The sequence below is a fragment of the Lethenteron reissneri genome, chromosome 32 (assembly GCF_015708825.2).
Source record: "Lethenteron reissneri isolate LAM-NWPU_2019-01 chromosome 32, ASM1570882v1, whole genome shotgun sequence".
Classification (NCBI taxonomy): Eukaryota; Metazoa; Chordata; class Hyperoartia; order Petromyzontiformes; family Petromyzontidae; genus Lethenteron; species Lethenteron reissneri.
In genome coordinates, this window is record NC_083810.1 from 8,574,879 (window position 1) to 8,594,599 (window position 19,721).

General features: G+C 54.3%; 3 protein-coding genes across 3 annotated transcripts in view; 1 reads left to right on the forward strand and 2 right to left on the reverse strand.

The window, feature by feature from the left end:
- LOC133349966 (phytanoyl-CoA dioxygenase domain-containing protein 1-like) overlaps window positions 1–19,721 on the reverse strand; it is a 129,379-nt gene that overhangs the window by 48,719 nt on the left and 60,939 nt on the right. The gene's annotated exons all lie outside the window — the stretch shown is intronic.
- LOC133349963 (putative glutamine amidotransferase-like class 1 domain-containing protein 3B, mitochondrial) lies at window positions 6,188–9,327 on the forward strand. Its single transcript, XM_061563876.1, has 4 exons — window positions 6,188–6,359; window positions 7,738–7,915; window positions 8,320–8,524; window positions 8,935–9,327. Exons 1-4 carry the CDS (start codon window positions 6,252–6,254, stop codon window positions 9,128–9,130), a joined length of 687 nt encoding a protein of 228 aa, XP_061419860.1. The 5' UTR covers window positions 6,188–6,251; the 3' UTR covers window positions 9,131–9,327.
- Window positions 14,039–19,580, reverse strand: LOC133349957 (cis-aconitate decarboxylase-like). The gene is made up of 8 exons (XM_061563869.1): window positions 19,425–19,580; window positions 17,978–18,074; window positions 17,110–17,354; window positions 16,764–16,853; window positions 16,170–16,375; window positions 15,313–15,667; window positions 14,726–14,917; window positions 14,039–14,442 (listed from the first exon to the last, which is right to left on the reverse strand). Exons 1-8 carry the CDS (start codon window positions 19,458–19,460, stop codon window positions 14,068–14,070), a joined length of 1,596 nt encoding a protein of 531 aa, XP_061419853.1. The 5' UTR covers window positions 19,461–19,580; the 3' UTR covers window positions 14,039–14,067.

Genomic DNA, 19,721 nt, shown 5'->3' on the forward strand with positions numbered 1-19,721 from the left:
AACATCAGAGTGAAGCGCCACATTAAATACGCACTACAATGACAATAGTTTAAAGCGATTTGAAGCATGTTTTATTTTCAAAATGGAAATATGGTTTGGGGGGGGGGGTCAGAGCTTTGTGATGTCATATTTGAGGGGGGGTCTGACTTTTTGTGACGCCGTGTGACGAGGGGGTGGGGGGTAAAAAATCGTCCAAAATCTCGTGACGTCATTTATGGACGGCCCCATAATACACAGCGGTTTCATCACAACAACAACAACAACAAATGAACGTGTTCCGTGTGTGTGTACAAACATCTCGGCATTTTATGCAAATTGAAACCACCAGTTCCAGAAGAACTGTCTTGTCAGTCGAGAGAAAATGTACGATTGTGTTTGAATGGTTTTTTGTGTGTGTGGTGCATCTCCAACGTGGAGTTGAACACGTGGCGTTCAGCCTCGCCAAAATCCCGGCCGTACACCTCAACATGCCAGACGAGGTCTACGGCACTGTATGCATCAGCTGTCCTCGCCCAACCGGTCGGTAGAACACGCCGGCTCCACACTGCGTCACTTTAACCACTCGCGCGCCTCCCCCACTCCTCCCAGATCTCACACAAGCAGTGACGCAGTGTGTGTGTGTCCTACGATTTCTAGTTAGCGCCATCGCCGTAACCTCCGATTAGCACGGTCGGTTAGGTACGGTGCGAAAGACGTTACAACATAAGTGCGTCAGTTTAACACGTAGGCTTTCGCGACCAATATCATCCATAAGAGTTTTTTTTGGGGGTTAGATCGCGTAAATATATAAATGTGTCGTTAAAACCCTCCACCACCCGACAGCCAACTAGTAAGGGTTGTAACGTGAACAGAACGTGCCAATTCGTCACTAGTACAGCACTAGTGTGTAGTGTATAGTGTAGTGTATAGTAGTGTATAAGGTAGTGTATAGTGTGGTGTATAGTGTAGTGTATAGTGTAGTGTATAGTGTGTAGTGTATAGTGTGTGTAGTGTATAGTGTAGTATACTAGTACAGCACACCGGTGTGTTGGAGAGCCAAGCCACAACATTTACATTCTGAGTACGACGTTTCGCCAGTAATTACAACCAGCTTCATCAGGCGACAGACAGATTTGTAACCGTTCATTTGCAGCGCTGCAAATGCACAAATCAACAGGGCATAGAATGCCAAAAAAAATAAAATAACACGAGAGTTGAAACTGCCCAAGTAATTAAAACGACTCGTACGCAACCTTATTTTACTTAGTTTTTCGTCGCTTTGGTTGATCCAGGCCACTCTTACAAACGAAACTCAATCCTGCCCTCTTGAGCTATCACCAGCTGGTCACACACGAGAATGAATTTTCAATGTCACTCAGTCGCTCAACCATCTATGCAACCAGCCACTCACTCGGCCACTCCCTCACTGCAACTCGCTGACTCTTGCAAATGAGCCTCATGCTCACTATTCTCTTGAGTCCTCACCAGATTAAACACAATCAATGAACCAGTATATATATACACTCTAATATATGTGTAGTGTCATAGCGCCGGCTGGTGGACGACAGCAGTAGCTGTGGTGGACAGACAGCACACACGCCGGTGAGCGTGAACACGGGGTGTGTTGGCAGAGCGGAGGAACTTGGGCAAGGGTCACGGAGTACCCCATCTGGAGGCGCCTGAAAGCTGCTGGAACCTGCTGGCGGGTTCTAGAAGGGAGGCGCGGTCAGGGCGGAGCCAGGCGGCGCTGGGAGCATAAAAGGAGCCGAGAGCGGGGGGCTCGGGGCTGCCGGTGCTGGGAGTGAACTCGTCTCGTCGTCGCTGCCGTCTCCGCTAGACACTACGCTGCTGGAAGTTGTTGGCTGTCTCAGTCGGCGTCGTCAGTGTTAGACGGCTCGTGTTGTGTCAGAGGTCGCAATCGGGTACCCGATACCCGTACCCTACCCGATACTCTGTTAATGTAAAATCAGAGAGCCGAAAATAACAACTAAAATCGGAAGGTGCTAGGATGGGAACATCACAGCCAGTTATGACTTAAACTGATTGATAACGTCCTTCCAATGATTGCTCAGTTTATACCTATCTTCTCGATTGAAGTTGTGTCTGTATACGTGGATGTCTTCATGAACAAATCTTTGTTGATGGCCGGTGGATTTGCAAAGTACCTTCGCCTTAGAGAACTCAAGCTTTAAGTCACCGTTCAAGGGAAGTAAAGCGGGACCGGGCAGGGACGAGTCTTGGCTCGACGGGACGATGTCCGCTCCGTGGTCGAGACGGACAACGGAGTGGCGGCGAAAGGACGGAGCCACACGACCAGCTCGCGTTGCAGGTGTCTGGATTTAGATCTTTGTGTCGCGGGACTGCGGGAGATTTCGACCGCTTCAAGTTCATTTATTAGGTATAGCCCTGTGAGCCATTCGGCTCTTGAATCGGGTGCAACCGCAACAAACAAAAAACTAAAACATGAACAAAAAACATCTTAAAGTGAATATGTGACTGAGTGCAAACAGAAAATCCAAGAAAAGACAGCAACACATTGCAGAAAAAGCACCGTACACCAACGATGTGTGCAAAAATCCCAGTGGGATGCAAGTCAAACAACCAACAACAACCACAAGACAACTTAGATTAGGGCCATCAGTCTAACTCTGTACTACAACAAACAAACATGGCTAAACCAATACACTTTTCGAAATCACCAAAATAAAGCCATGAAAGCAATGAAACAGTGATCATAGCCACTGTGACGGGATTTTCACAATAAATGGCATAAACATGTACTACCAAAACCCTGCAGCCATAGCTGGCTGCATGAGTCACTCCACAACAGCAGGAGCATCAATCGGAGTATTATAATTTTTCAATGCACCTTTAAGATCAGCACACTAAATCAAAACATAGATCATACTTTGTAGCGATCATCCGGAGCGAAACATTGTATTTTAAGCCACTAAATTGCAGTGGCAGCATGCGGAGGCGTTCAATCCAGCAGCTGGTAGATCAAGGCCAATGATGGTGCTTGATGATGATCATGATAAACAATACGGGGTGGGGTCGAACAGGACCCTAATACGCGTTTCCGAGGTCGAGTTTAATCTGGCTGCGTTACCTGGTGATGTGTCACCACGGAGATAAGCACAGTCAAACACAACCATCCCTGGATGAATTGACTGACCAATGATTCAAAAGACAAACAACAACCCTGCATAGTTCTTCTTGGTTCTTTCGGTAAAGTCAAGTAGAAGGGAAATAATAAAATAATAAAAATAAAACATAATAAAACAATTCTCACGACGTTTCGGCCACAACGCAAGCAGCCGTCCTCAGGTGAAGAACAGGTCTGTCGGGAAGACAGCGTCTAAATGAAACACCCCAGGCTTGGAGCGTATATTTAAGCTGGGTTGGAGGGGGAAGAGCGCCTTGACAAAATAATTTTCATATCAAGAGGAATTTAGCATATTTATGGGAAATGCAGATATGGGATTAGTACTACTTGTGAAATGCGTCTTGGGGAAGTGCTGTTAGCGAGTAGCACCTGTGGAGGCCGACACACGCGATGGGGTGGGTGGCCAGCACCCTGCACGACCGCCTTTGTCTCCCGAGTGGCGATGTTTACACACCACTCATTTGAGGCTGAGTCGACCTAGGGGAGGCCCAGAACCGGTTTGTGTTGGTGGCCGTGAGCGGGAATTGAACTCGGGTCGCCAGGTTCGTAGCGCAGCGCGCTAACCACGACATTACCTCTCCCCCACATATCTACTCACGCATCCACCTACCCACCGCATCACTTACCTGCTCACCAACCCCACTCACTGACGCACCCACTCAGCGCCTTCGTGTGAATATATCGGGCACAGCGAAGGTGAAACTTGCACCGAGGACACTGGGCGATGCGTGGGTCGTTCTCAAGGTGCGCGTGTCCCTGCCAAACGTGCGGAATGGAATTGGCCAAATTTCCCAAGGTAGCAGGACCCTATATTGTAGATTCTTTCGGTAAAGTTACGGAGATAGAAAACAAATAATGACATTTTTTTAAACATTTTTAAAATTTTCTTACTTTTTTTTTTAATTCACGAAAGTTTGAAGTCAAAATTTCGCAGGGCCTTCTTGAGTCTCGAGAGACTCAGAGTAAGGTCTGCGTGTATATAAATGAAGGGTAAGTGTGCATGCATCTGTAACTTCTTTCGCACCCTACCTAGCCAACCCTGCTCATCGGAGGTTGCGTGTTATTCTGGCGGTGACTCAGCGGTCGATAAAATTCGTACCAATTTGTTCGTGTGAAAAATCAATAGCGCTTGTGCTATGTTATTACTCGTCCTCCTCCCCGCCATAGGAATGTAGAATGCCCACCACTGGCGAGCAAGCACCTCGTTGTCCAGTGTGAAGGGACATCGCTTCGACCCCGACCACTCTGAACAGAAGGGATGTGGGGCGGGCACGCGGGGGGGGGGGGGTGATAACGAACGTGGAAGATAATCCGGTAGATGGACAGATGATACCGGTTCAATGTACAATATAGCCTCGGTACTTTAATAATTTACCCGCCTCCCGGTCGGCGAGGGATGATTTGCATGACGGTGTTTTTTTACTGGGGACCGTTGCTGACTTCATTCAGCCCCTGCCGATCAATGATGACAGGAATTCCCCGGAGTGACGTCAGATCCCCCCCCCCCTCCCCCTTCGCACCCCCCGCCACCACCACCCCTGGGGCCGCGTCTCCCCCGGGTCCCGCAGTCACCCCCAGCAACAGGCGGACCGCGCCCGTCTCCCTCCCATCCCCCTCCCATCTCCCTCCCATTTTCCATCTCCCTCCTATCTCCCTCTCATCTCCCTCCCATCTACCTCCCATCTTCTATCTCCCTCTAATCTCCCTCCCATCTTCCATCTCCCTCTCGTCTCCCTCTCATCTCCCTCTCATCTCCCTCTCATCTCCCTCCCATCTCCTTCCCGTCTCCCTCTCATCTCCCTCTCATCTCCCTCTCATCTCCCTCTCATCTCCCTCTCATCTCCCTCTCATCTCCCTCCCCTTCCATCTCCCTCCCATCTCCCTCTCATCTCCCTCTCGTCTCCCTCTCATCTCACTCTCGTCTCCCTCTCATCTCCCTCTCATCTCCCTCCCATCTTCCATCTCCCTCCCATCTCCCTCCCATCTCCCTCTCATCTCCCTCTCGTCTCCCTCTCATCTCCCTCTCATCTCCCTCTCATCTCCCTCCCATCTTCCATCTCCCTCCCATCTCCCTCTCATCTCCCTCTCATCTCCCTCTCGTCTCCCTCTCATCTCCCTCTCATCTCCCTCCCATCTTCCATCTCCCTCCCATCTCCTTCCCGTCTCCCTCTCATCTCCCTCTCATCTCCCTCCCATCTTCCATCTCCCTCCCATCTCCTTCCCGTCTCCCTCTCATCTCCCTCTCATCTCCCTCCCATCTTCCATCTCCCTCCCATCTCCCTCTCATCTCCCTCCCATCTCCCTCCCATCTCCTTCCCGTCTCCCTCTCATCTCCCTCTCATCTCCCTCCCATCTTCCATCTCCCTCCCATCTCCCTCTCATCTCCCTCTCGTCTCCCTCTCGTCTCCCTCTCATCTCCCTCCCGTCTCCCGCCCCCTCCCTCCCATCTCCCTCCCATCACCCTTCCGTGATCCTCGTGTATTATCTCCCGTCTCGTTGCGCGTCTCTCTCTCACATCTCCTCTTTGCTTTCACTTCCTCCCCTCCAACCCTCTCATCCCTGCTCTTCAATCGCCACCATTATCTCAATACCCTCTCATCTCCATTATCTTAGCCTCGCCCTCTCATCTCCTCTTTGCCATAATTTCCTCTCATCTCATGTATCTCCTTCCCATTTCCCTTCCTCTACCTCCCCATCCCCTCTCCTCCTCCTCTCACCCTCGAATCGTATCTCCCCTCGCTCTCCTCCCATTCTCATCTCTCCGTCCTCTCATCTCCCTCCGACTCCTCCTCTCCCGTCTCTCTCATCTCCACTTTCACGCCCTCGCTCTCGTGCTCGCCCACACACCTGTCTCATCTTCTCTCCCCGCCCTCTCCCTCCCCCCCTCTCAGCTTCCCCCCACCGCTCGCCGCCCTTCCATGACCTCCCCCCACCTCCTCACTCCACCCACCACCCCCCACGTTTCGTGATGCAACCTCCCCCTTCTCCCCGCCTTCTTTCTCTCCCCGTCGCTATAAAAGCAGCGACGCGCACGGTTTCGACTTTATCCACTCCAGCTTCAGCCACACCACCAGCAGCATCAGCAGCATCATCAGCATCAGCAGAGATGGGGAAGCGCGTGGCTGTGTTGCTGGCGGGGTGCGGGGCCTATGACGGAAGCGAAATCCACGAGGCGTCCGCGGCGCTCGTTCACCTGAGCAGAGCGGGAGCCGAGGTGAGAGTCTAGTTACACACGTGTGTGTGTGTACACGTGTGTGTGTGTGTGTACGCGTGTGTGTGTGTGTGTGTACGCGTGTGTGTGTGTGTGTGTACGCGTGTGTGTGTGTGTGTGTACGCGTGTGTGTGTGTGTACGCGTGTGTGTGTGTGTACGCGTGCGTGTGTGTGTACGCGTGCGTGTGTGTGTGTGTACGCGTGTGTGTGTGTGTGTGTACGCGTGTGTGTGTGTGTGTGTACGCGTGTGTGTGTGTACACGTAGGCTTTCGCGACCAATATTATCCATAAGAGGTGTTTTGGGTGAGATCGCGTCAATATAAATGTGTGCGAGTGTACACGTCTGTGGCACAGTAGGGGGCACAGGTGGTGCATCGACCAGGCATCTCGGTCATCTCAATCGGTCGTCCCGTGGCACCTGCTGGGTCTGCCCCGTGACCTCCTGCCAGCGGGCGTTCGACACTTCACGTGGCCTCAACGTGCACCTAGCCTGGCACAAGCGCCGTGGTAACGTCACCGCCACTTAGCGGCGAATAGGCGCTTGTTGTGTGGGTACATAGGCGGTTAGCGCGCTGCCTTACGAACCCGGCGACCCGAGTTCGATTCCCGCTCACGGCCAACGCCAGTGGATGTTATCTGGACCGGCCCTGGATCTCGCCAAGGTCGTCGCAACCACAAATGGAACAGCTGGTGTCCCTAGCGTGGCAGGCGGGCAGGCCGATGCCGGCCTTCATAGCTGCTCCTCGCGAACAGCACTCCGCCCAACAGTCTGTTACAGGCTATACGGGAGATGATTGTTATGTATACAGTAATGGGGAGCTTGTAGTGTAGTGGTTTCGATTACCGATCGGTGGTATTGGAACCCGTCCAGAGCTTCCCGTAGGCCGAGTCTGCCTTAAATGTGTGTCTTGTGGTGCGCGTGGAACGTGAAACGGGGGGCGAGTGCGCTGGGCGTACAGGTGTGTGTGTGTGTGTGTTCATATAAACACACCTGGTCCAGAATGTGTGTACCCATTTACACAAAGACCTCCAGTGTAGCCAACGCCACCCTTGACTGCCTTTGTATCCCCAGGGCTGACATTTACACGCGGTGCCAGGTACTCTTTTGAGTCGGATACAGACACACGCACCACGCGCTCACCTTGACACACCTGACTGAGCATGGTCGCCCCAGGCGATGCGTTTGTGGTCTGTCTGCGGGATGATTCACCTTTTTCGCATCGCCTCACTTGGCTCATCCTCGTGTTGGCATCTTCATTTTCATCTTCACACTTCATCATCCCCCCCCCCCACCCTCCACAGGTAACCACACCCCATCAGCTGTTCTAATTTATTTTCGCACCCCGTGCCTCCCCCCCCCCTCCCCCCCCCCCTGGTGCAGGTGACGGTGTTCGCCCCGGACGTGGCGCAGCACCACGTGGTGGACCACGCGAGCGGCAAGGAGCAGAGCGGGGAGACGGAGCGGAACGTGCTGCGCGAGAGCTCGCGGATCGCACGCGGCGCCGCGCGCGACCTGGCGCAGCTCCGCGTCGCCGACTTCGACGCGCTGCTCGTGCCTGGTAAACAACAACAACAACAACCACCACAGTAAACAACAACAACCACCACCACAGTAATACACAAGGTCGACAGGCAACAGTAGCAGCAGCGCCCACTCGCTCTCTCCTCTCGACCTGCTCGTAGCTACAGCGGCACTTGCGCTACACGCACCCTGATGATTGCTGAACAAGTCCCAGTTTGCGGAGCGCGTTCATTCTCGTTAACATAGAGACGACGTTTCGGGTATGGCGCCTCATTAATTGCACATCGCACCGAAGATCGAAGAAGAAACTTGAGGACTCGAGGAGGCTTTAGCGGCTCGAGGAGTTACACATCGTTACCTTTCATCTCTCATACCCCCCTCTCATACCCCCCTCTCCTACCCCCCCCCCCTCTCATACCCCCCCGCCTCCCCTCTCTCCAGGTGGGTTCGGCGTGGCCAAGAACTTGAGCTCGTGGGCCTCCGAGGGCGCGAGCTGCTCGCTGCTGCCGGGCGTGGAGGCGGCGCTGCGCGCCTTCAGGGAGGCGGACAAACCCGTGGCGCTGTGCTGCATCGCCCCCGTGCTCGCCGCGAGGCTCTTCCCGGGATGCGAGCTCACGGTCGGGGGCGACAGCGAGCAGGGGGGCAGGTGAGAGGGGCGGGGCAAGGGGGGGGGGGGCGGGGGGGTGGGCGGAGCGCGGGGGGGAGAGGGGCGGGGTGGGAGAGTGGAGGGGATACGTGGGGGAGCGCGAGAGGTGAGAGGGGTGGGGTGAAGAGTGCGGGGGACAGATGAGGAAGAGACGAGAGGGGTGGAGTGTGGGGGGGGGGAGGGAAGGGATGGAGGTGGGGGTGAGAGGGGCTGGTGCAGGTGAGGAGGGTATTGCGATAGCAACGGCTTTGAGCGGCATTCACCCAGCAGTGGATAGACCATAGAATAAACACACCATAGATAAGTCTATATGAACAAACATGTGCCACTAGACGTGTGTGTACACGTGTAGACACACACGCGTGTCCCCCCCCCCGTCTCACCGCGTCTCCCACCCCCGCGTGCGCCAGGTTCCCCTACGCGGGCACGGCCGCCGCCATCCGCGAGCTGGGCTGCACGCACGTGTGCACGGACGTGGGCGAGGCGCACGTGGATGCCAAGCTGAAGATCGTGACCACGAGCGCATTCATGTGCGCCACGGCGCCCATCCACCACGTGTACGACGGCGTCGGCGTCATGGTGCAGGAGATGCTCAAGCTCGCGTGAGCGGGCGGGCGAGGGGGAGGGGGGCGGGGGTCAGAAGGTGGGGGCGCTGGTGACCCCCCCCCCCACCCAGCCCCTCCAAATCTTCTTCCGCTGACCCAGATCCTCTCCTATCCTGGTCACGGCTGTGTTTAGTGTTGCTGCTATTGTTGTTGCTGTCTGTGTCTTTGCTTCTCGTGAATAAAGTTTATTGCGCTGCACCGAAGGTCGTAACCGTGTCTGTCTGTGTGTGCGCCTGAGCGCGCGCGGCTCCTCGCTGTGGCGATCGCAGCCAGAGGCCTCCAGGGGATGGAGTGGGTCACGTTACACGCATTGCCATCCCACTCGCAAGAATATATCACAAAAGCCCAAAGGCCCGGCGTTGTGTTTGTTAACGATATTATAAGAGACTTTTTGAGAGCCAGAATCAAACATTTATAGCCGGCAACCCCATTAATTAGCCACCGACACCATCACAGCCACTAACTCCATCATAGCCACCAACATCATCATAGCCACCAACCCCCATCATAGCCACCAACACCATCGTAGCCACTAACTCCATCGTAGCCACCCACCTCCACCACCATATATTAAGGACAGATCATGCTTGCATGTGGCCATGCAACCAAAACTATGCATCGTGTCGTCGTCAACCCACAGAGACTCGTAGAGATGCGTAGAGACACGTAACGATGCTGTACACAGGAATATGCATTAGAGACGTGCGATTGTTGCCCTTTATTTTGATGAAATTTTGTTTGTCATATTGATGACCCGGGCCCCTCGAGGTAACGCGACTCATCTCGCCTGGTTAAACAGAATACATGGGAGACTGGAAGCCATGTCTGTTGTGTTGTCCATTGTGTAGTTTTGCATCGAGCTACGACTCATATCTCACACAGAGAGAGTCAAATTGGGACCTTTTTGGGCATGCATCCCATTTTGTAGCTGCTCACCCCGAGCTATAAACGCTCTGACGGTGGCATTTCCTTTGTATAGTTCGAATTTTGGCGTTCTCTCATCTGACACTGGTGAGATTAGGCCCTAGAGAAGGCCAATCAATTTCAAAGACAATGCCCATTTATTAATTATCAGAGCCATGTTTGTACTGTGTGGTTAATACAGGTAGGAACAACAGTTCCACACTGCCCACCAGGAATTATTTGTCTGTCGTGCATAGCCCCTCCCAAACATGTAGTACGCTCCCGGATTGGTTGAAGTGTGTCACGTGACCTCGAGCTTTCTGTCGTGCACGAATGCGCTTTCCAACCAAGTTCCTACCTGCCCACTCCGAAGGAACGTGTTGCAGTCGCTTGATTCCTTGCAAAAGGTTTTCTATTTGACGTTTGGACTTCTTAACACAACTCCTGTTGTATTGCCAGAAAGGGTAAAACCAATTCTTATTTTTTTCATAGACACAGAGAGAGAGTCCTAACCCACAAACAGCTGGGCAGTTTCCCGGACATTGGTTCGAGCGAGTCCGACTGCTGCTGCTGATGAGGCACCGGACATCGGAACCGCCCCGGGGTTTTGCTTGTCTTGAAGTAATGCAGCTGCATGGGCGGATGCGCTCCCAGGAGGCCGTGTGGGGGCTGATGGGGATGAGGTTCGTTCGTTTGTTTTGTTACGTGGAAGGACTGACGTGGGAAGGACGCGTACATTGCTTACTTATGTTACGAATTAAACAATATATAAACACATTCCTGCGGAGGGAGCTGGTAGGAACGTTGGGTTGCTCGGTCAATGGCCAGCGTCAACGGTGGCGTGGTGTATTCCGCAAATATGGCCGACTGTGAGGGCGGGCACAAGCCGGCGTGAGTAGGTTAAATGTTGAGTTTTATAAGGGCACCACAGGGTGACCAGCTCCTCCCCACCCAGCCCCACCCCTCCCACCCCCCACCCAGCCCCATCCTCTCCACCCAGCCCCTCCCCACCCTCCCCTCCACCCAGCCCCACCCCTCCCATTTTTGGATGCACGACGGACGGACGGACACAATAATCCCCTGTGGGCTGGTGTAACCAGGAGGTTCCTACCAGTATATTTGTGTAATGCTGCTGCGTTGGCCGTGGTGCACACTCACAATGAACGCAAAACGCAACACGTTTGTCAGTAACACTGCCGAAAAAATAAAACACAATCGTCACCATGTCGATTAATGGCCCTGTGCTATGAGGATGATGATGATAAACAAGAAGATGAGGCGCGATTAAGTGTTGCTCCGGGAAAATAGCGTAACGAGCGTGGAGGGAAGGGAGGTGGGGGTGCCTTGCCTCCCCCCCCGGCCAAAGCTACGAGTTCGGGGCCCCCTTGACAACAACCACGAGATTTGTTTTCAACAGCAGTGGAAAAGAACAGCGACGCTTATTTAAAACGCGGTTGTAAATGTTCGAGAGCGTGAGCGTAACGATGCGGATGAGGCAAGAGGAGTCGCGATTTACTGAATAGCCTCTTCGCTGCGAGACAAATCAAAGATTAGGGTGCCCCACCCTGATCGATTGTTGCACCCCCTGAGCTGATGATGGAGTTACCACGCCACTCTTACGAAGAGATCCCTACACGGCCAGTGGAGTGAGCCATGATCCCAGCTAGAGAGGCAGTGGGACCCGTGCCCACCTCAACCTCACCCAGGCGAACATGAACACTGTCGTCGACGACGATGATGACGATGATGACGATGGTGATGGTACACAGTGTCAATTCATCGTGTTTGTATGGAGTTTCAGAACGTCTGGTTCCATTGGGATCTTCAACTCCTTCCGTCTATAGACATTCTTCTATCAGAAGGTGATTCCTATTTTTAATTCGGGCCACTTGTTACCACCCCCCCCCCCCCCATTGTCATTGATATAAACAGCTTTGATATGTTATGAAAGTCTTGACTTAAAGCTTTCGTGACTGCAGGAATAAAGGAATAAATATTTTTGGGTCTTTCGGTAAAGTCACGTAGATAGGTTCAGAGAAAATAACAGAAATCTTTTTTGTTATTTTTTGTTATTTTCTTTGAACCTATCTACGTGATCAAGTAAATTACTTGATACAGCAATCGTGCTGTGACGGTTCCACCTGCAGACGGAAGCTTGTGTTGCCTCCGAAACGTCGTGATTTTTATTTTATTTAGATTTTGCTTTTATTAATTTAAATTAAAATTTTTACCTACGTGACTTTACCGAAAAAACCCAAGAATATGAATCCTTGCAGTCACGAAAGCTTCAAATCTAGAACTATCGACGTGACTTTACCGAAAGACACAAATGATTTGAGCAAGTGTCGAGTGAAGCCACCTCAACCAATCCTCCCCTCGTCGTGACTCAGGACGAATCCACTCTCTGCCTACGAATGTGTCGACACGAGGTGTGGAGGCGAGGAGGTGGTTGAGGTCAGATATGATGGAGGGAACTTGAGCCATGCTCAATATCCTTGTGGATCAGTTTCCGATTACCAGCGACTCCTATTATCCGCGGGCCTGTTAATCCAGATTGTTCGCGGTTAACCGCGATTTTACCAACAATTCGTAGCGACGCGGCTTCCGATTTCTCGCGATTTTTCGTCGCGGATAACGGCGAGGGGTCACGCCTCCGATTTATTCTGTAATCCGCGGGGTTAAACCGCGATCGTTTTTTTGGGGGGGTTTGTTACTTCGCGGAATAGGAGGAGTGAGGTCGCGTAGTCAAGTTATTGTATTTCTTCATTTGCTACACAGCCGGATAATACGACAAATCGCTAACCTTAAACACCCAGTCGTTCATAAAAGTTGAAGGCAGTATAGTACTATAGTAATAGACCAAGTGTAGAGTCACTGAACCGGAATTGCTAGCTTGAAAGCATTTAGCGCGGGGCCCCTGAAAGTGCGGTGCCCGTAGCACGCGTAGCTACTTTTGCTACTGGGATAAACCCGCACTGCCTCCGCCGTGTCTTCGCTGATAAGAGGAGCGTCTTTTGTATATGCGGTGAGTCGACCAAGTCACGATTTGTTTTCATCAAATATTTTATTATCATAAAATCATGAACTATACACCGCTCACGATGACACGTTTATACACACCCACACCAATAAAATCCTCTTTTCACAATTCAAATGTCATGAGCAATAACACAGTAAAAAAATTGTACCCATCTCGTTATTATTTACCTACTATTTCAAATATAGAAAAAACGAACTCTGTGCTCTTGTACGCTCATTTGGTGTTCATCCACGCCAGTTGCGGTTCGCGGATGTAGCTTAACCAAACTTCGCCACACAGGAGACGAGTGCGAGAAGAGCAAAGGACGCTGGGGACACAGCAGTCGAGACCGGGCCAAGGTTTTTAAGTAAATGCTGCCGGGTATGACATTGGTCCGACAGGCCGATGGAGCACGATATGATTTATAGTGAAACTGCACGATTGTGTCCGTTCTCTCTCTCGCTTGCAATGAACACATACATTGCGTGAACTCAGCCAACAGCTGTACCCAGGTCGGAAATTCCCCAGAACCTGCCCGAAAGGCGGGACCCGCCCGCCAGACCATATGCACGCTACAGTATATGTATACTGTTATATATATACTGATATACTGTATGCTGCAGTATATGTATACTGTAGCTGTATACTTTAGTTATTTTATATACTGCAGTTGATTGCCTCTCGCTCTCCCTATTTTTGACAAATAAATTACAGAAATGCACGTGAGTGCATTGAAGATAAATCCTCACCACCTGAGCCCCCCCCCATCACCCCTCCCAGTGCAGGAGGCGTCAAGCAGCTCTACCCCCCTCTCCCCACCCCCTCCCTCCCCCAGCCCCCTCCCTCTCCCCACCCCATCCCCTCCCTCCCCACTCCCCACTCCTCCCTCCCCTCTCCCCACCCCCCTCCCTTGCCGCTCCCCACCCTCCTCCCTCTCCTCTCCTCTCCCCACCCCCCTCCCTCCCTCCCCTCTCCCCACCCCCCCTCCCTGCCCCCCTCCGCACCCCCCGCTCCTCTCAGTGCAGGAGGCGGCAGATCTCGGAGGCGTCGCTCAGCTCCTCCACCCTCTCCAGCAGCGCGGCAGCGGCCGCCGCCCTCGCTTCGCCGACGCCGCCCCCGGCCGCGTTCTGCGCGAACTTCCCCAGCAGCGCCTCGCGGCCCAGCGGCCGCCGCCAGTGGCCGAGGAAGGAGTCGCAGCGCGCGGACACCTCGAGGCCGCGCACCGAGGCGCTCGCCGCGGCGTACATGAGGGCGAAGCTCGGCACGTTGTCCCGCGGGTGCTCGAGGCGCGTCCGCTCGAGCAGGGAGCGCAGCGCGGGGCGGGAGCGCGCGGGGGCCTCGAAGGAGGCGCGCGTCACGGCGCCGTCCAGGAGCGCAGAGCAGCCCACGAACTGCGGGGAGGGGAGGGAGAGGAGGGAGAGGGGGGTGAGTGTGGAGATGGGGGGGGGGTGTAGAGGGGGGGGGGGGGAGCCCGGGGGGGGGGGAGGCAGAGAGCCCAGGGAGACGAGGAGGTTGAGCGGGAGACGCGTGCAGGTGTTGCTGGTGAGTGTACAGGTGAGTGTACAGGTGAGTGTACAGGTGAGTGTGCTGGCGAACTTGCGGATGAGTGAGCGCCCAGGTGAGAGCACAGGCGAGTGGAGGCAAGGGTGAGTGTACAGGTGAGCTCGCTCGCACCTGGAAGGAGTGGCGCGCCTCGTGCTCGTCCGCGGGGAAGGCGCGATCCACGTAGGCGCTGCGCGGCACGTGCAGCACGAGGCTCTCGATGAGGGCCGTGTCCACGTGGCCCCCGCACACCGAGGCGATTCGCTCCCGCAGCGCGCACGCCGCGTCCGCCACCCAGTGCGTGCCCAGGTGCGCGGGGAAGCGCTGTGGGGGGAAAGGGCGGTGGAGGGGGCACGTGAGGTCACGAGGTCACGGGGGCGATGGGGTCAACCAGTCCCATGTAATACTGCAGACGTCTGCGTGCGTGTGATGACAGTAGGTGCTCGCTAACAGCACTTGCCCCAACCGTCTGTTCAGACTATGCGGAGGATCGTTGTCGTTGTTACGGCAGTGGGGAACACAGGTGGTGCATCCGCCAATGGTCTCAGCTGAGAGGTTCAATCCGTGCATCGGGGTTGGTGGGACGCGCGCATTTACAGTGGGCCATCTCTAAATGGATCTCCCCGCGTCCACCTCCCCTTGTCAAGAGCGTTCCTCGCGATCCCCCAGCACGATACTCGCCCCGCCCACCTCCCTCACCCCCCACCCGCGGCCCTCACCTTGAAGGCGACGTCCTGCTGCTCCAGCAGGAGGGGGGCCCCCCCGCAGGGGTCCAGCGGGGTGCGCGGGGTCTCGTAGTCGGGGTAGAAGGCCCCGAAGCCCCTCTCGGCGAGGTCGAACATCGCCTCGTTGGCGTGGAGCCCCGAGGCAGCGAGCGCCGCCGCCTCGAGCCCCATGCGCGCCGCGTGGCCCGCGTGCAGCGGCTTGGCCTGCGTGGCCGCGTTCGCCAGCGGGGCGCCCGCGAACGACGCCGCGATGGCGAGGGCGTGCAGGCACCGCGCCGGCTCCAGCCCCAGCAGCCGCGCGCAGCCCGCGGCCGCGCCGATCGTGCCCACCACGGTGGGGGGGTGGAACCTGGAGCAGGGGAGGGGTGGAGGGTGAGTGTGGGTGTCGCTGTGTGAAGCTCACTGTGTGTCTGCTTGTTTGTGTCTTCCGTGTGCCTGTATCTGTGTGTCTGTCCCAATGTGTCTGGCTCAATCACCGTGTGTGTGTGTGTGACATAGGCGACCGGGCGTGGTGCTGCCACCCACTCCCTCGCGTGCCGTGCCGGACTTCATATTAGCTCTAGATTTGAAGATTTCGTGACTGCAAGGATTCATACTCTTAGTTCTTTCGGTAAAGTCACGTAGGTAAAAAATGAAATTAAAATTAATAAAAATAAAATATTAGCTCGCCAACAGCACTTGCCCCCAAGGTCTGTTCAAGGCTATACGGGAGATCTATGTCTTTGTCTCAATCTCTGTGCGTCCGTCTGTGTGTTTGCGCGCGCATCTCTGTGTGCCGAGTCCGTTTGACGCTTTACGCGTCTGGCCGCCCTCTCGCCCGTCCGCCTTTGTCTCCCCACCCACGCACCCACCTCTTGGGGATGTCGTTGGCCTCGCGCGAGCAGCGCAGCAGGCGGCCCTGCACCTCGACGCCCACGAGGAACGCGAGCAGCAGCTGCAGTCCCGAGGGCTTCTGCCCCGCGGGCGCCGCCTCGGCCGCGGCGAGGAGCGCGGGGAGCAGGGAGCCCGACGGGTGCGTGGCGGGGTGCCACGTGTCGTCAAAGTCCATCGCGTGGATCTGGCCACGGGCAGGAGGAAAACGAGGTGTCATCGTCAGTCGTCGTCAACAGCAGCAGCAGCAGAAGCATCATCGTCATCATCAGGAGCAGTAATATTACGTTCATCGTCATCATCATCATCGTCATCATCATCGTGGCGGAGAGTCATCACAATCCATGGCCTGCGCCTGCCACGTGGCGTGCACGAGGTATCATCATCATTCTCATCATCATTATAATCATCATGATGCTCATTAGCATCATCATCATCATATGTTTCTATTAATCATTCTATTAATTATCATCATCACCACGATTAATCGGCAACATAATCAGCACGCTCATATTTATTCTAATCACCACAGTCATCAACATCAGCATTCAAATAATCATCATCATGCCACTCACCGAGACCCCGTTGACGAAAGCCGCTGCCGAGGCTGAGAGTCGGACCCCGCTGGAGCCCCACGCCGTGCAGGGGCCCCCTGCCGAGAGGAGCTGCGGGCGGAGGATTGGAGGGGAGGGGGTGAGAAGGAGGTCGATGTCAGCGATAGGAGCCACAGATCGAGGCGATTGCTTGAATTTGCGTTAATTGCTCCCTCGATTGTTTACAATTGTGCTACAGGCATCGCGTGCTAACGAGCCTCAGTCAAATAATTCCACTGGAGATGTCGTGGCAGATACCAGGGCACCACGATCGCGCGTCACACGACCCCCCCCCCCCCGGGTCCCCGTGTCCCTGCGCCGCGCTCACCTCCCCGTGGCTCCGCGCGATTTGCGCCACCTCGGTGCGGGCGCCCAGGAGCCCCACGCCGACGGCGTCGATCATCATGCGGGTGGCGCGGCTCCGAGCCACGGGGCTCGCGTGCTCGGGGCCCAGCCCGGCCGTGAGCTGCGCCAGCGACTGCGAGAAGCTGCCCTTGGGCTTCTCCCGTCGCTGCTGTTGCTGCTGCTGCTGGAAATCTTCCTCCGGCTGCTGCTGCTGGAGCTGAGGTTTCTCTGCGGGAGCGAACACGCGGACTGGGCTCAGCGCCACGGATTCCGGATTCGTGAACGGAGGCGATGACGTCGCGGGGCTAGTGTCGTTATCGTTGGGAGTTGTGGGGACTCGGGGTGTGAGTGGAGTTGGGGTGGAGTTGAGGGTGGAGTTGAGGGTGGAGTTGAGGGTGGAGTTCTGGTGGAGTTGAGGGTGGAGTTGAGGGTGGAGTTGAGATGGATTTGGGGTGGAGTTGGGGTAGAGTTGGGGTGGAGTTTTGACGTATTTGGGGTGGACTTGAGGTGGAGTTGGAGTGGAGTTGAGGGTCGAGTTGGGGTGGAGTTTTGGTGGAGTTGAGGTGGATTTGAGATAGAGTTGAGGGTGGAGTTTTGGTGGAGTTGAGGGTGGAGTTTTGGTGGAGTTGAGGTGGAGTTGAGGGTGGAGTTGAGGAGTTGAGGTGGAGTTGGGGGGGGGGAGTTTAGGGTGGAGTTGGGGGGGGGGAGTTCAGGATGGAGTTGAGGGTGGTGTTGAGGGTGGAGTTGAGGGTGGAGTTGAGGGTGGAGTTGGGCTGGAGTTGAGGTGTAGTTGAGGTGGAGTTGGGGGGGAGTTTAGGGTGGAGTTGAGGGCGGCATTTCGTGGGTCTCACCTCTGAGCGGGGCTCCACTGCCCCCGGTCGCGCTGTGGAGACCCCTGCAGCTGGGACCCCGCAGAAGGCTGAAGGGGGCCCTTAACAGGGGTTGCGTCTGTGGGGAGGGGGAGAGGAGGGGGGGGAGTGGGGAGAGGAGAGGGGGGAGAGGAGGGGGGAGAGGAGGGGGAGAGAGGCAGGGAGGAGGCAGAGAGAGAGAGGTAGGCGGGAGAGTGGAACGAGATGGAAGACGGAGGAGAGAGTGAAAAGTTTCAGATTGCGAGCGTGGTTCGAGAGGTAATGGAGAACAGGAGAGAGAGGGAGGAAGGGAAGACGAGCAGTAGTAACGGAGAGGCAAGGAGAAGTGAGAGCAGGAGGAGGAGGAAGTGACCGTGGGGGAGATGATAGAGAGAGAGAGCGGGGAAGATGACGAGAGAGTTGGGAGAGAGGCAGGGGGAGGAGAGAGGATTGACACAGAGAGTTTATTCCTTCATATCCACTCATTGCCTCTGTCTGAATAATATCTTTTGTCAGAATAATCGCTTGAAACACATACCAACGAATTCACTTAATACGACATTTAATGCGAACAATATTGCCCATGCTAACACACATACCTGTTCGCATTTAATCACACGAGATTCAAATCTGCTAACGCATGCGTGTTGATGATGTCGTGCAAATAAATATTTTTTCAGAAATTATCATCGCAGTGTTTTGGACTACACACACAATGCGTGCGTGCGCGTGTGCGTGCGCGTGCGTGTGGCGCGTGTGTGATGTAAGAATGTTTTTGCGCGGTTTGCGGTGTGAACACGGATGGAGTAGGCGGCTTGGGCAGTCGCGCATCGCAATCGCCACTACGCCACGCCTCCACCCACGATAGCGTTTTGCCGGCAAAGCAATCCGCTGGTTTATTTACATTGTTCTTTTTTACGAAATTCATGACGGAATATGAACAAGAATAACTTTTCAGAGGCAATAATCATTTAATATTTGTGACTGTGGAATATCTATAAAATAATTAAATTGTCTACAAAAAAGTATACAAAATTATAGACTGTATACAAATTATAGACTGTATTTAATAATTACAGTCTATAATACATTCTATAAAAATTATTGACTGTCTTGTTTACTTACAGTTTATAATGTATATAAAAATAGTCTATAAATATTATAGACTGTATTTCAATAATTATAGACTGTATTTACTATGTTTTATAGCCTATGTACAAATTATAGACTATGTCTGTGTGACAGTTACAGGCTGTATAAATATACCTCTCTCTATATATAACAGTTATTACAGACTCTTGCATGTGTATTTAAAAAAAATACACAAACACCAAGACGGTGTCTTGCCCCAGCAATTGCACGCAGCACCCTCTCGTGAACGAGTCTTGAGACCCGGCGAGGTGCATGAGTAGAGCGAGGGGGCTTGGAGCGCGCTCGCCGCCGACCTCACCTGTTTAGCGGAGAGGAGCAGCGCCGAGGAGGTCATGATGAGCCGAGTGGGACTTGAGTAGCGACGAGGAGAAGCGGAGGAGGGCGTCGAGTCGGAGTCTTGAGGTCCACGAATCGTCGATGTCCTCTGTCTAGGAGTTCGCCCCTTATGTACCCGCGTCTCTGCGACCCCCCCCCTCCACTCACGTGACTAAAATTGAGAATTAAGAGGGGGGTGAGGATGTGAAAGGAAGGATGTGCAAATGCAGAAAGGGGGGGTATGGTGGGTGGAGGTGGGGCAATCACAGCATCGTCATCA